Source organism: Pipistrellus kuhlii, unplaced genomic scaffold (assembly GCF_014108245.1).
Source record: "Pipistrellus kuhlii isolate mPipKuh1 unplaced genomic scaffold, mPipKuh1.p scaffold_m20_p_8, whole genome shotgun sequence".
In the NCBI taxonomy this organism is placed as follows: domain Eukaryota; kingdom Metazoa; phylum Chordata; class Mammalia; order Chiroptera; family Vespertilionidae; genus Pipistrellus; species Pipistrellus kuhlii.
The window spans coordinates 61,951,273-61,966,402 of NW_023425584.1; the positions used below are offsets into that span (position 1 = coordinate 61,951,273).

General features: G+C 38.5%; 1 protein-coding gene across 6 annotated transcripts in view; it reads left to right on the top strand.

Annotated features, from left to right (window-relative positions):
- Window positions 1–10,332, top strand: part of CLCN3 (chloride voltage-gated channel 3) — a 66,105-nt gene extending 55,773 nt beyond the window's left edge. For 4 of the 6 annotated variants that reach the window (XM_036423631.2, XM_036423629.2, XM_036423633.2 and 1 more), the window contains 3 exons: window positions 143–359; window positions 5,741–5,816; window positions 7,483–10,332. In XM_036423631.2, coding sequence (XP_036279524.1) covers window positions 143–359; window positions 5,741–5,816; window positions 7,483–7,641 — 452 coding nt within the window. In that variant the 3' untranslated portion in view covers window positions 7,642–10,332. The remainder of the gene's footprint in view (window positions 1–142; window positions 360–5,740; window positions 5,817–7,482) is intronic. The other 2 variants (XM_036423632.2, XM_036423634.2) reach the window with 1 other exon arrangement.
- The last annotated feature ends 4,798 nt before the right edge of the window (window positions 10,333–15,130 follow it).

The window sequence follows — 15,130 nt, forward strand, 5'->3', positions numbered from 1 at the left end:
TAGTTTATTTCTTGTTTAAGAAGATAGGAAAAAATAAAGGGACCAAAAGTCATGGTGTACATTGCTTTATTTGTTTAATCTCTGACCTTAAAGTAAAATAAAACCTATCAGTTTTCATTTTTGGTCTCCTCTGTCTCTTCAGAAAGTGCCAGAAAGAAACAAGAAGGTATCGTGGGCAGCTCCCGTGTGTGCTTTGCCCAGCACACCCCGTCCCTGCCCGCAGAAAGCCCGCGGCCCTTGAAGCTCCGCAGCATCCTGGACATGAGCCCTTTCACCGTGACGGACCACACCCCCATGGAGATCGTGGTGGACATTTTCCGAAAGCTGGGCCTGAGGCAGTGCCTTGTAACTCACAATGGGTAAGTTTCAGCAAAAAGTCAGTTCACTTGTCAGAGGTTTTTATCCCTCTTAGTGGAATACACTTAATAGGAGAGTGTAATCAGCTCCCAAGTGGGAAAGTCTGTCCTTAGTGCGGCTATAAATACAAGATCAATCAGATTGACACCAGAGAATAAGAAACATGTCAACTCCCAGATCTTTGCCAAAGTGTAGTGACATTCGTCAGGCAGAGGTGCTGAAGCATCTCCGGCACCTCTGTGGTGCTTCGAGCATTTTCTCCCCTGGACGAGAGGTGGCCCTGACCTGTGTGGAGGACTGCAGACACCTGCTTCCTCTTGTCTTTCGGTTTTAAAATACCTATTTCTAGTGCAGGACAACGTTCTAGATGTTCGGCGCTTTACTGTGTCAGCCGTTATTTAACTTATCATGTAACAAGGGAAATAATATATATTTAAATGAAATTTGTAAATTAGCTGAAAACTTCCTTTAGCAAATGCTTTGTTTCCTGTTTTCTTTCTTTTTTTATTTATTTAATATATTTTATTGATTTTTTACAGAGAGGGAGAGAGATAGCTAGAAACGTCGATGAGAGAGAAACATCGACCAGCTGCCTCCTGCACGCCGCCCCCCCCCCCCCACCACCAGGGATGTGCCCACAACCAATGTACATGCCCCTGCCCGGAATCGAACCTGGGACCTTTCAGTCCGCAGACCGACGCTCTACCACTGAGCCAAACCAGTTTCGGCTGTTCCTGTTTTCTACCTTCTCCACTCAGAGACCTTTTACATACAAATATTTTTGTATTTAAAATGCACAAATTGATTATTTTTTGCCCTTTACACATAAACTGCCAGTGTGTCTGAGAATGGGGAAAGTTGCGTTTGGCAAACGTCACAGGGATTGTGGAGAGTGACACAGTATTCCCTGGTCACATACTGCTTCCTCATGTTCTGCTCCCTCTGTTCCTGACCTGGGACCTGCTTCCCTCCCATCCTCTCTCTAGCCCCCTTCCCCCTTCATGTTACTGTTCCTAATTGAGATACTTAAGAACATAGTTTTACCTGAGGCTGAAATGGAAATCTAGAAACGAGGAACAGAGGATTGTGCATAAACTGCATGCATAGTCTGAAGCTGGTTGAAATACCAAACACTTGGAATCACAGCAGGTTTTCTAAAATATCATTTTGTACAAAATATGTGACCCCTATCTAGGAAAAGAGGGAGAAAGGACAAAAATAAAGGAAATTCGTTTATTGCACACCTTGCTCATTTAACTTTGTAGCCCCTCTGCAGAGTCGGTGGCAGTATCCCGACTTTTCAGATGTAGGAATGGAGCTCGAAGAGGTTTGGTCACTTGCCCAGCCACATGCTTAGCAAGTCAGAGATCAAGGAATAAAATCTCTTTCCAGTTTTAAAACACAATGTCTTGTTATTGTTTTATAATGTAATTGACTGATAGAATCTTAACCTACTAGTGTTTTCTTGGACATATGATACTATATTGTGTTAGGAATAGAAATATAAAGCTAGAAAATTGCATCCATGTTTAATGGTTTCACTGTGCTAGCCAGTTAAAATAACTCGAGATAATATGAAATAAATCATTAAAGAGATAAAGGTCTTGATTAGGGGCAGGGAGGGCGGAATTGTTAAATATCACAGATGCGAAGAAATGTAAGTAGTAAAATAATTTTTTTCTTTAGTGTTGTTTAATTTGAAAAATAATGGTACCAAACTTCACTTTAAAAATGAGTACATGGCCAAGACCGGTTTGGCTCAATGGATAGAGCGTCGGCTTGGGAACTGAAGGGTCCCGGGTTCGATTCCGGTCAAGGGCATGTACCTTGGTTGCGGGCATATCCCCAGTAGAGGGTGTGCAAGAGGCAGCTGATCGATGACTCTCATCGATGTTTCTAACTCTCTTATCTCTCTCCCTTCCTCTCTGTACAAAATCAATAAAATATATTAAAAAAAAATGAGTACATGATAAATGGACTGACTTCATATAGCTTTACTGCTTCTTGGGCCCTTTTAATTATAAATGATTTAGTGGGAAGCTAAGATGAGTTGTTATGAACTATTACTTGCTTTGAGTTTTTCTCTAGGACTGTCATGGTGTGTCCTTTTATGGAGGACCAAATATACTGTCATTCTCTAGTCATGATTAACTATGTCCACAAAGCTATACGAGTAATTACTGTATTTCCCTTTGCTGATTAATTTCCAGGTTTTGGTAGCACAGACATTGGAAAGTGTATATAGAAGAAGGTGTAAAAAGAATGAAGTGAGGGGAAAGGGAGGGTAGTTAACTAAAATCTTACCTGATACTGTCTATTTGTAAGAAAGTGTGTGTGTGTGTGTGTGTGTGTGTGTGTGTGTGTGTGTGTGTGTGTTTGAGGAGAGAGGGAGGGGGCTTTATTTCTAAAGGAACACGTTTCCTTATTTCTGTCCTGTGAGGAAAACAGATTGATAAATATGAAAAAAGAAGAGATCCTTTGGGGTGATGGCTCTTGGGATTTTTTTTCTTTGAAATGTGTAAGAAAGTAGTGTTTTATTTTCTAAATCATTTTAAGATTTAAACTCAGGAAAAAAATTGTATCTTCTGGTTTTTCGTATAGACTATGAAGTGCCGGACAATTGCTCACATTTTATAGTTTATACTGGGTCCTTAGAGGTGGAAAATAACTGTGTGGGGCAAGGGATGTAACAAATCTGGAACCTTGGATGCCAGGAGAAAATGAGACCTGAGAGCCCTGGGGAAGTATGTTTGTGAAGATGCCAGTGATAAATGTCTAACTTCTAATTTTAATTTCTCAGAATCTTCAAGTCTTGGTGGAACTAGCAGGATGTTAATAGTCATTGTCCCAACAGAGTTTTGTGATCATATAAGTTTGGGAAGTATTGGATTAAATATAATTGAGGTTTATTTTTTGTGGAACTTCTCAGAACTTATAAATTGTTGGTATTATTTGATTCTCAAATGGGATACTAGAAAACAAGTTTCCCAAACATATTTGAATATTAAACCTTTTTTTTTTTAATTTTTTTTTTTTTTTTTTTTTTTTTTTTTGAAGGGACAGGGTTAGGACTCTGGTGTTTGTTTTTTTTTGGAACAGACTTTGAAAAATGTTGGGTCATGCTCTGTTAACTCTTACATCATTGTTTGTTAGCCCATAAGAAACAGCAAACCTGTTAACTCTTACTCATTGTTTGTTAGTCCATAAGAAACAGCAAATCTGTTAACTCTTACATCATTGTTTATTAGCCCATAAGAAACAGCAAATCAGTCTTTACATGAGTCACATTTTGCATTGATTTTCCTTACATTTCCTGAAATTAACAAAGCAGCACTGAACTGGCCTTATGCTCAAATCACTTTTCTCCATTAATGAAAGAGAAAGGGATATATGTATTTTCTTCTTTTTTGGGCTATTACTTTGTAAATATAATCACTGCTTTGTAAAACTCTAAATTTGCCATTTGGTCCTTAAAAACTTGTAATGCCCCCCCCCCCCTCCCATGTGTACCTTGTGGTTTGGCAGAGCTTACTAATATATATAACGGAAATTAATCACTATATAATAGAAAAGAATGAAATAAGAATTAGATTAGAGTAATTTTAATTGTCAAGTTTTCCACATTTCCTGACTACAAGTATAAATTCAAGTGAATTGGTGTTTTTGTTGTTTATTGACCTTAAACATCAGAGAAGAACATCTACTGAGTGAGTGCTTATTTTACATAGTGCAGTGTCTGAGCTGTTTTGGAGGGGGGCTTGCTCTGCAAATTTTTCAGTTTATCTTATTCTTAGTGATCAGTACATTAAAAAAAAATAATGAAAACATTACCATAGAACCTATTTATGTCTTTCCTATTTCCTACCTTCCCCACCTCCACATCCAGGCATCACCCTAAGGAACTCTTTTATAACTGACTTACCTTAGGACCAGGCTACTTTGACTGCTGAAGTCCTCTGGAGACACCCTTCAAGAAGTCAAAATGTTCCAAGGCAGTTTAACAGTAAAGTTGACTTAACCTGATCACCAGGGAAATATAAATATGTTCAATTACCTGAAGGGAATTCTGGTGGGCTTCCCAAATTTAAAGATTAAAGCTTTTTAAGGTGTTTTTAAAAAATATATCTTTTTATTGATTTTAGAGAGGAAGGGAGAGGGAGGGAGAGAGAAACATTGATTAGTCACCTCCTGCACATACCCTATTGGGGGCTGAGCCCACAACCCAAGCATTGTGCCCTTGACCAGGAATCGAACCCATGACCTTTTGGTGCACAGGACAACACCCAACCAACCGAGTCACACCAGCCAGAGCACTTTTTAAGGTTTTTTGACATTCACTGTCTATATTCACTGTCCCAGGCGTCCTCAAACTTTTTAAAGTGGGGACCAGATCACGGTCCCTCAGAGAGCTGGAGGGCCGGACTATATGAACTACTAATTCCTACTGTAACACCTCGGCTGCGCTCACTGCCCAAAAAACCTGGCTGGCCGGATCAGACTCCTCTGCGGGCTGCATGTGGCCCGCGGGCCGTAGTTTGAAGACGCCTGGGTCTGTATTCACTGTCTATACTGTAGTTGAATTCATTGACTTTCATTATAAAACTGGTAACCAGAATCTTGTTTTCATAATTGAAAGTTTAATTATTTTCAAGTATCCTGAGAATTTATGTCCATTGTTTTGCTTGATGTTATAATAATATATTAAATGAGAATTAATCATTTAGAAAAAAATTTATAAAGTGCAAGTGATTTTGACCCCTGAATCTTAAACATGTCTTATTTGCTTACCTTAAGAAGTAGCATTCAGTAGGTTCTGAAAATTAGGGTGTATTTGTATGGATCGGCATTATTTATTTGGTACACATTGCCTTTAATTTTAATTCCAAATAATAGTAAAATAAAGGGATTTTTCAAGTCTCATAGGCAATAAAGGCTAAGACTTCTTCTAACTTTACGTTGCTGAGGTAGATCCAAAAAATACCTGCTGCTTTGTGACATTTTAGATGTTAGAAAAATATCTTCTTCAAAGGAGGGAACAGTGAAAATGAACTAAATTTCAGAATTTTATAGTTGTATATTAATTTTTTTGTACTTTTCTTTTTAGTCATCTTCATTGTAAACTTTTATCATTTCGATTTTTAACTTTACACAAGGAAAATAACCCATCGGTATTTAAAAATAATACCGTGTCACTTTTGAAAGTCAGTAGAATTTATGTAATTGGGACCTGGGATTTCAAACCATTTTTGTTTTTATTTTTCTAGAGTTCATTAAAAGCATTTTTATGGTCCATGTTTTTATTTCTTTCTTTCATTATCATTATGATTGGAACCTTTTTTAATTTAATTTCTCACAGTTATTAGCATAACATGATCTGTTTCAGGATTGTCTTGGGGATCATCACAAAGAAGAACATATTAGAGCATCTCGAGCAACTAAAGCAGCACGTCGAACCCTTGGTGATTAGATATATCAGATTTCCTCACTAGACACCTTAGAAGTCAGGAGGCATGAAACTTGTGAACTGTTCCGTTCTCTCTTTCCCAGACACCTGCCCAGCAAAGTCCTACATGCTGCCAGTTCCATTTCTATCTCATAATATGCCTGTAAGATAAATTTAAATGTATGTAAAAATTTCACTCATGGGAAGTAAGCAAAAGTTAGCATCTCATCAAAACCATTAGTTGCAATTTAAGAACTGTAGAGTTTGGTAGTTGACTGAGTAAATATTACTGGACATTTTTAAAATAGCACAACTGTCTATTTTAGCGCTTAGACCAGTCTCAGAGGACGCCAGATTGGTTAAAAATGTCTACCCCATCACCCCAAACCCTCCCCCTTCTTTAAAAAAAGAAATGTTTCCTGATCTTGTGGTAAATCTAAGCTCATAAATCATTTTAACTGAGCTTAGCAATGTTAGATTTGTCAACAACTAAATGGATTTTTTTATGGGCACACTAACTAGAGCGTAACATGTATGTGTATATATATGTTTGTGAGCATAGCATTAGTTTTCTGCAATACCCTCCATACCCTCAATACTTTCAAAGTCACTAATGTGTCTCTTGCCTTTTCATTAGTGAACTGGACCTAGAATGTGTTTGTGCCCTTTTTGTATGATGCTTCTAGAGTGCTGTAAACAGTTTTTCGGGTCAAATGCATTTGTTCTAACAGGCTCTATGACCTTCCTAGTGGTTTAAAGACTAAAGATACATTTTGAATTATTATCTTACCTCATACCCTAAAAATTGTCTGGCTTTAGCAATAAATGCCTGAAATTATTTTGCCGTGCAATTGTCATACCTATATAAACTTGTCCCAGTTTGTTTAATACACAACTGATTGTGTATTCCTGTTGTATGCTAATATTTCACAAGTGTTTCATGCATCCTTTTAAAAAACTACTAATCAGAATAATAACTACTCATTCATCCTGCTTTGTGCTTTACTTATACTATTTTAGGACTGCTTCTTGATTATTTCACCTATCTTTTAATGTAAGCATTAACAACTAAGACTTTCATAAAAGCACTGTAACTTAACTTTTTTGGCCAAAATCAAAAAAGGAAAACATTGATGAGTGTTGTCTTACAGATTGGTTCTGGCTTTTGAAGTTTGCTATTGAAGTTCTGTGTTGACCATTTTATCTCAATTGTATGTGCTTTCATGAAGATTCTGCATACAACTGGGCAATGTGTTTTTTAAAAGTTAATTTTAGTTTAAAAAAATGGAATATTGAGGGGATTTGGTCATCAAACATTTTACTGCTTTTTGGTGTGATGGGAATGAATATTCCTTCTCAAATGGGATTAGTATAATTTCTTTTCCATACATCCTCCCATTTTTTGGTTACTTTTTTGTTGGCATTCATTATTCAAAATAGCTCGACTTCAATGACAGTCTCACTGGAAAGAACATTGTACTATAATACTTTTTATATCAAGGGATGATAGCTGGGTAATCTGATTATCTTTACCAATAAAATATTTTTGAAATATTTTAAAAATATACCAGGCACTTGCTTTGCTCTATTCCTGTCTACAAAAAGGATTTAGCTATAAATGTAGCTTCTCATTTTCTTTTTCCCTTTTATTTTAACAGCAGTCTTCTCTTTATCCTTTTCAGGCGCCTCCTTGGCATTATAACAAAAAAAGATATCCTCCGTCATATGGCCCAGACGGCAAACCAAGACCCCGCTTCGGTAATGTTCAACTGAACCCCGTAGATGAGGAGAGAGAGGAGGCAGAAGAGGAAGTTCATTTGTTGAATAGCACAACTCTGTAACCTGAGGGAGTCGTCTACCTATAGCTCTCCTTTAAACAAAAAGAGAAAGAAAAGAAAAAAGGAAATATGAAAGCCAGGCTTTTGCAACATGGTTTGCAAATAATGCTGGTGGGACGGAGGATTTGTTTGGGGAGAGAAAGGAGTGAGAAGGAAATGAGTGAGGTATTTCCCCATGTAAGGAGAGCAGCCAACCACCTCCTGTCGTTCTGCACTGGATGCGTTCAGCTGAGGATGTGCCATGAAAGTGCAGACTTGAGCCCCAAAGGAGAGGGCCCTGGAGCCCTGAAGCACCCGGCCTGTTACTCCAACATCGCAAAGACGTGTTACCAGTCCCCGTTTCTGGAGGGGTTACTTTGAATTGAGCCATCTATAAGACTGCAGGTCTTGCCCTTTTTTAATCAAAACTGTTCTGTTTAATTCATGAATTGTATAGTTAAGCATTACCTTTTTACATTCCAGAAGAGCTTCTCTCTCTTTCTTTCTGTTCCTCTCTCTGTAAATTGGTGTGCCCTTTTGAAGCAATCCTTTCTCATATTGAGATGTACTGTGGTTTTACTGAGGTTTCATCACAAGAAGGGAGTGTTTCTTGTGCCACTAACCATGTAGTTTTTTTTTTACCATCACTGAATGCTTGGAGCCGACACATGCACCAGAACAAAGGCCTCAAACAGGTACAATCTTGAATGAAGCATGAATGAGATCTCTCAGCTTGTGTGCTGTGTGGTTCAGAATCTTTTTGTTTTCTCCCCCTCTCAGATTTTTGTAGATAATGTGACCTGGTCTTATGCATATTTTCTATTTCTAAAACTGCTATGAAATACAAGTACTGTTCAGCATAAGGAAGCATCATGCTACTGCTCTGACAGTAGAGAAGTAACTATTCTGTTTAGCTATACCTGGAATTAACTGCATGTTTAAACACTGGAATTTTTTTTCTTGAAATTAAATCAGTCAATTTTTTTCTTTCCTCAAGATATTTTACTGCTGACACTGAAGAAATGTAATTCATAACTTGCACTAAATGTATATTTCTTTTCTTAAAAATTTACCATTCTTATTTATATTTTTATGGATTAAAATTTATAAAATACAGATCAGTTAATATCTTACTTAAATAATTTTACCTTTTTAATGTGATTTTTATAGACTAATTCTGATTTACAAATATGGAGATATGAACAAAGTTTACAATGGGAACAAGGGTTTGAGAGAGGATGTGGTTATTTCTCTATAATCTAATGTGTACATAAACCTTTTTCTGATCTTTCACTGCCATCCCCTGGATTCTATCATCTGACCTGTCCATTCTGACTCATTAACTGGAAAGTTGAAACACTACAAATCACTTTGAAGATTAAAATCAAACATTAGTATTTACCTTAAAAAAATACAAAAAACAATGAAATTGCAAAGGTATCAGTTAAAATTGTAATCAGGACATCACCTTTGAATATTTGGGTATGTCACATCCAGAGGTATTTAATGTTTTGACTTTTCACAGTGCATTTTTTGCAGGATGAATTGAAAATGTATTGGGGTGTGTTTGGGATTGTTTTTGGAAATGTCTGTCTTAATCATGGTCTTAATTCACTGTCGGCAGAAGTAGTTTTCTTGAAGGATTGGCCTAAATATTCTGTGATTATACGTTTTTGGTTGGAAAGTGATTTTTTGCAGACATTTTCTGAAACTGGCAATGAGCTGCTTTTTTGGAAGGGAGTCTTCTTTTTTTAATATATCTATAAGATCACATAAGATGGGTAAAATCTTGAAGATTTATAAGATCATGAAGCCATATTAGAATGACAATTTTAAGTTGAACAAAATTTTAGAAACGCAGTGAAACATTCTTAGTTTTGCTATCTGACTAAATTCGGTACTTTGTCCAAGAGACTTCCCCCCTTTGGCAGATTTCAAGTTTTCTGGCCCCCTTCAAAGTTTATTTGAGCATCCAGAGTAAGACCATTTCTGAACGATGGTTGTGTGTCTATTATCTCCAGCTTGTCTGAAGTGTGCAAGGCGCTGCTGGAGCACGAGTTCCTCAGCACTGGCTACCCAACAACTTCCTTGCCTGCCCTCAGTTATAAGCCTTTGCAGGAGAAGCGAGTTTCTCTGCAGGTAGCTTCGTCATGGAAAACTTCACATGGATTTCGCTTTTCACGTTAGGTCCTCCTTTCATTGCCCATCCTGCTTCAGAGACACATTCCAGGGTGAACACTCAAGGTGGATATTAATTTTCTTCTTGGTGTATTTCTATCCCTGATGTGTCTTACAGCTGAAATACAGGACAAGTGCCATATTTTTATGCATTCAGTGGTTTTCTTTGGGTTTACGATCTGTCCCATTTTTCTTCTTGATATGTTGAGGTATGTCTGCTTTTTAACCAAACTGTGAAGTAGTGGAGATCATGAAATACATGTGCCTGGCTGGTTGGCAAATAATACATGGAGCACCTTATTTGCATCCCTTTTTGGAGAAGGTATGATGAGAATGGGCAAGGGTGTCAGCATTTCTTCCTAATTGTTTTCAGTTTTGGTTCATGAAGAATGCTTAGTTTGTTAATCTGTGATGTTGCCTAGAGCTGTATTTATCTGTTTTTATTTATACTAGTATAGTAAAGCTGCATATCATTACAGTAAAAATGATTACTGTGATGAGTTAATCAGAATATCTATTAAAATCTATATGACAATGTGTGGTTTGCCCTTCAATTATACGTACAAACCCTCCACTTTTACTCTTTTTGCAGTGTAGGCCAGTATGTCTGGTACAAGCAGCCTTAAAGGGGTGATATATATGTAAAGCTTCTCTCGGATTACAGAGCCATTAACGCACGGTGCAAGCAAGGAGCAACCAAACAGCAGCTGCTGGATTGAACAGCAGGCTATATATATACCAGCAATAGTACAGAGCCTCCTCGTCAGTGCAAGTTGCAGGTTTACAGAAAGATTTCATTTCTGTTTACTTTCAAAACCATGGTATTTACTATTTTTAAATATATTTTTATTGATTTCAGAGGAAGGAAGAGGGAGAGAGAGAAACAATGATGAGAGAATTATCGATTGGCTGCCTCCCGCATGCCCCCTGCCTGGGACTGAGCCCGAACCCGGGCATATGCCCTTGACCAGAATTGAACACTGGACACTTCAGTCTGCAGCAATGGTTCTCAACCTTCCTAATAAAGTGGCTCTACAAGACCATCGGAAAACACAGATATGTACATTATGATTCATGACAGTAGTAAAATTACAGTTATGAAGTAGCAACGAAGATAATTTTATGGTTGGGGGTCACTACAACATGAGGAACTGTATTAAGGGTCGCAGCATTAGGAAGGTTGAGGACCACTGGTCTGCAGGCTGACACTATACACTGAGCCAAACCAGCGAGGGCAAAAACCATGATTAAAAAAAAAAAAGAAAGAAAGAAAGAAATATGCTATTTGCATGAAGAGAAAATGTGATTTACATTTTAAAATTTTACCTTGGAAAGTTGCTACTTAAAACTGCCTAAAAAGAAATGGTGAAATTTGAATTGTTAAACGATTTCAGGAGTCTACTAATATTAAACTTTTAGTAAAGAGGCAAGCACTTTACTAAAAATTCAAGGAGAGAACTTTTATCATTCATTTGATCATTCACTAAGTACTTATTGAACACTTACTGTGTACTAGGCATCATTCTGTCTTTGAAGCTTACATTCAATTTGGGAAAGACACATAATATGGTTTTCCAGGTGGTGGTAAAAATCACGAATTAAGTGGAAAAATGATTCCCACACATCGTTGTAGGCATACATAAATCAGACAGTTCTAAGGGAGTAATGAAGAGGGTGCTATTTTTGGAGAGAGTAACCAGGAAGGCCTCTGGGATAAGGTGACATCTCAGCAGAAACGTAAAGAAAGCGAGGGAATGAGTTATCTGTGAGAAGAGGAAATATATGCAGCATCCTGAAGTGCAGGACATGCCTGACAGATAACTGGGGACACTAAGCAGGTCATTGTGAAAGGAGGGGGAGAGGTATAAGATGAGAAAACGGGTTGGGTAAGAACTTGGCCTTTATCCTGAATAAAGTGGGACGGCAGTGATGCAGTAAGGTGATCTCGGGCTGCTTTGCTGGGAATAGATGGGAAGGGACAGGGTGGAAGTGGGAAGACCACTTGGAACAAAGGCTCTTGGAATAACAAGGTAAGTTCTGATAGGGTTTGGAACTGGTGGGAGCTGTTCAAGTGGTTGGATTCTAGACATTTTGAAGGTGGAAGACACAGGATTTGCTAACACTGAATGTGGAGTGATAGGACTTAAAGGTTGTCACCATAGTTTTTGGCCTGAGCACAGAACAGTAGAATGGCTACTGACTAAAGTGGGAAACACATCACAAAGGATAGGTGGGGGATGTGTACAGCAGAGCAATTTTTGTTTTAGGCATTAAGTTTTAATTGCCTTTTAGACTTCTAAGTGGGAATGTCAAGCAGGCAGTTGTACATATGAGACGAGTTCAGGAGAACAAGTGAGCTTGAGATATTTAGATAGACAATGGGATGTATCCTGGGACAGGAAGTGGTCACCATGGGAGCAAGTGGACAGAAAAGACTGAGAACTGATGCATTTGCATGTTTGGGTTTGAGATGAGCCAGTAAGGTAGGATGGGGAGTGGTGCCATTAAGGGAAGGGTAGCCCCCTGAGCTAAACAAGTAATAGTTTTAAGGAGGTCAAGTAAATGAGGACAGAAAATAAGCCAGTATGGAGATAAGTTTGACCAAAGCAGTTTCATTGGAATCAGGACAAGTCTGATTGGAACAGTGTTTCCAGAAATTAGAAGGAATTAAAAGCAGCTATTAGAGCTCCTGAGATTTTCAGAAAAGGGATGTGTGATAAAGGGTATTTTAAGATGCAGGACATTACAGCTTTCCTTTCTGATGGGAATGTATAAGAGGGAAGTCGATAAACTAAGGGATCCTTGAGTAACTAATGATGTCACCTGGGGTACACAGCAGGATATTAAACAACGTAGGAATGAGGAAAGGTAGTAACTTGGTGAGATTTTATTAAAGTTATTTTGATTGCTTCTATTTTCTCAGTGAAACTGAGGATGGAGGATCTATGGGAAAAATGTGAAAGTAGGAATGAAGGACAGCAGCATGACCAACTTGAGGTTAATGGTTCTGTTTTTTCTCCAGCATGTATGTATGCTCTCTTACTGAGGGGGCTGTATACTTATGGCAAAACTGTGGAGAATGAGGCATTAAAATTCCTGACTAGGAGTGTTTCCTTTTAGTAGCACACTCATACCTTTAATCAAAAACATTGTCTTATAATATTAAGGACACAGAGTAAGTAACTGGGGACTACAAAATGTGAGGACTAAACTAGATGACCTCAGGGCTTTCCTGTAGTTCATATGAAAGGAAAAGAGCTTATAGGCCTTTTAGCCTAATCCACAATATTTGCTATTTTACACTTCATGGTTTGCTTTGTTTTTCAAGTGAAGGACATTTTGTCAGGTTTAATGAGGACCTGAATCTGGTAAAACAGGTTCATACTGGAAGTACAATGAAGTAATTTGCAATGGAAAACTAAAATCTAAATTAACAATATACTGACTTCTATATTATCTTTACAGTAGGTCCTGGGTTACATTGGAGATCTGTTCCCACAGTGCGAAGTAACGTGAATTTCGCCATAAGTCAGAACCCACCTACATAAGCACCTGCATCACTCACATGGAACACATACATAGCAGTAATGAAGTGAAACAGTAAAAAAAAAAATTTTTTTTAAAGAAATTCCTGACCTTTACTTGTGGTAAATAAGTAATAAACATAAAGCACATAGGTATATATGTCAAAATGACGGAACATTTTTTTTTTATAAATAGATGGCAATGTAACCACAAAACAACGTATGTTGAATCCAACGTAACCAGAGGACTGCTTGTATATATAAAACCCTAATATATAAATAGACCGAACAACTGGTCACTATGACATGTGTTGACCACCACGGGCACGTGTGGAACATGGTGGGCATCAGCAGCAGGTGGCAGAGTACGGAACATGGCAGATGTCAGCTGTCATGGGATGGTGGAGCAGGTGAGCAGGGACGCCAGACCAAGGTAGGGCGCTGGTCACTGTCATTGGGGCAAGCCTCTGGTGGTCATTGAAAATTCTTTGTTCCTGCGTGCCAGCCCCACTTACACCCGTTGCCGGCGCCCAACACTGGCCCCATCGCTCAGCGTTGTCAGTGGGTGTGACCAGCCCTGAACGCCCCTCAGGGCTTCTCCACCTCCCCCTACTCCTGAGGGTCGATCGGGGCCGGCAGCCACTGCTCGCACCCACTGCCAGCTATGGCCCCGCTTGCACATGCAGCCAGTGCCAGAGCAGCCTCGGTGGCCTGGGCTGGGCAGGGGTGCAGAGGATGGGCCAAGACACCCCACCACTGCAGCCTCATGGCCCACAGTTACTTTCAAGGTGCACAAATTCATGAACTGGGCCCCTTGTACTATGTAAGTATACTATGGAATAATGACTAGTAATACAGACTGAGTCGAAGGAGAATTGTTTTAAAGAATATTCCCAGTGGGAGAAAACATGAGTCACCAGGAGACCCTGTTAAAATGCAGTTTCATTTGGTGGAGTCAGGCACTCTAGGAGAGTGCTGGGTACAGTTTCTTGGGTTTCCTTGTCCTGTGCCTTTCCCACCCTCCATAAATCTAATCCCTAAAGCTACAGCTATTAAGTCTCAGAAATAAATTCTTAGTTGCCCATGTTAAATACTGAAAAGGACTCCTAGGAGGACAGGATAGTCTGGTTATCTACAGGCATTAGGTGGTGAATTCCTGTGACATTAGAGAATGACTTTCTTTCAAATGTGATTAGGATCTCACCATTTAGATGATTTTACTACCATGTATTTGCACATGAAAAAAACCAGAACAGAAGCCATCAATAAAATGAAAAGGGAATCTACGGTACTATATGGGAAAACATATTCAATAATTACACATTAGATAAGGGGTTAATTTCCAAAACACTCAAAGACTCATACAACTTAACACCAGGAAGACAATCCAATTTAAAAAAGGGCAAAGGATCTAGACACTTATCTAAAGACTACATACAGATGGCTAACAGACATGAAAAAGGGCTTGAATTCACTAACATCAGAGATGCAAATTAAAACTACAATGAGGGATCACCTCACACCTGCCAAAATGGCTACCATCAATAAGTCAATAAACAGTAAGTGCTGACGAGAATGTGGAGAAAAGGAAACCCTAGTACAATGCTAATGGGAATGCAGACTGATGTAGCCACTGTGTAAAACAGTATGGAAGTTCCTAGAAAATTAAACATTAAACTGCCGTTTGACCCAGTGATCCTACTTCTGGGAATATATCTAAAAATCCTAAAACCAATCAGAATATATGCACCTCTATGTTCATAGTAGTATTATTTACAACTAGAGGCCCGATGCACAAAATTCATGCACTT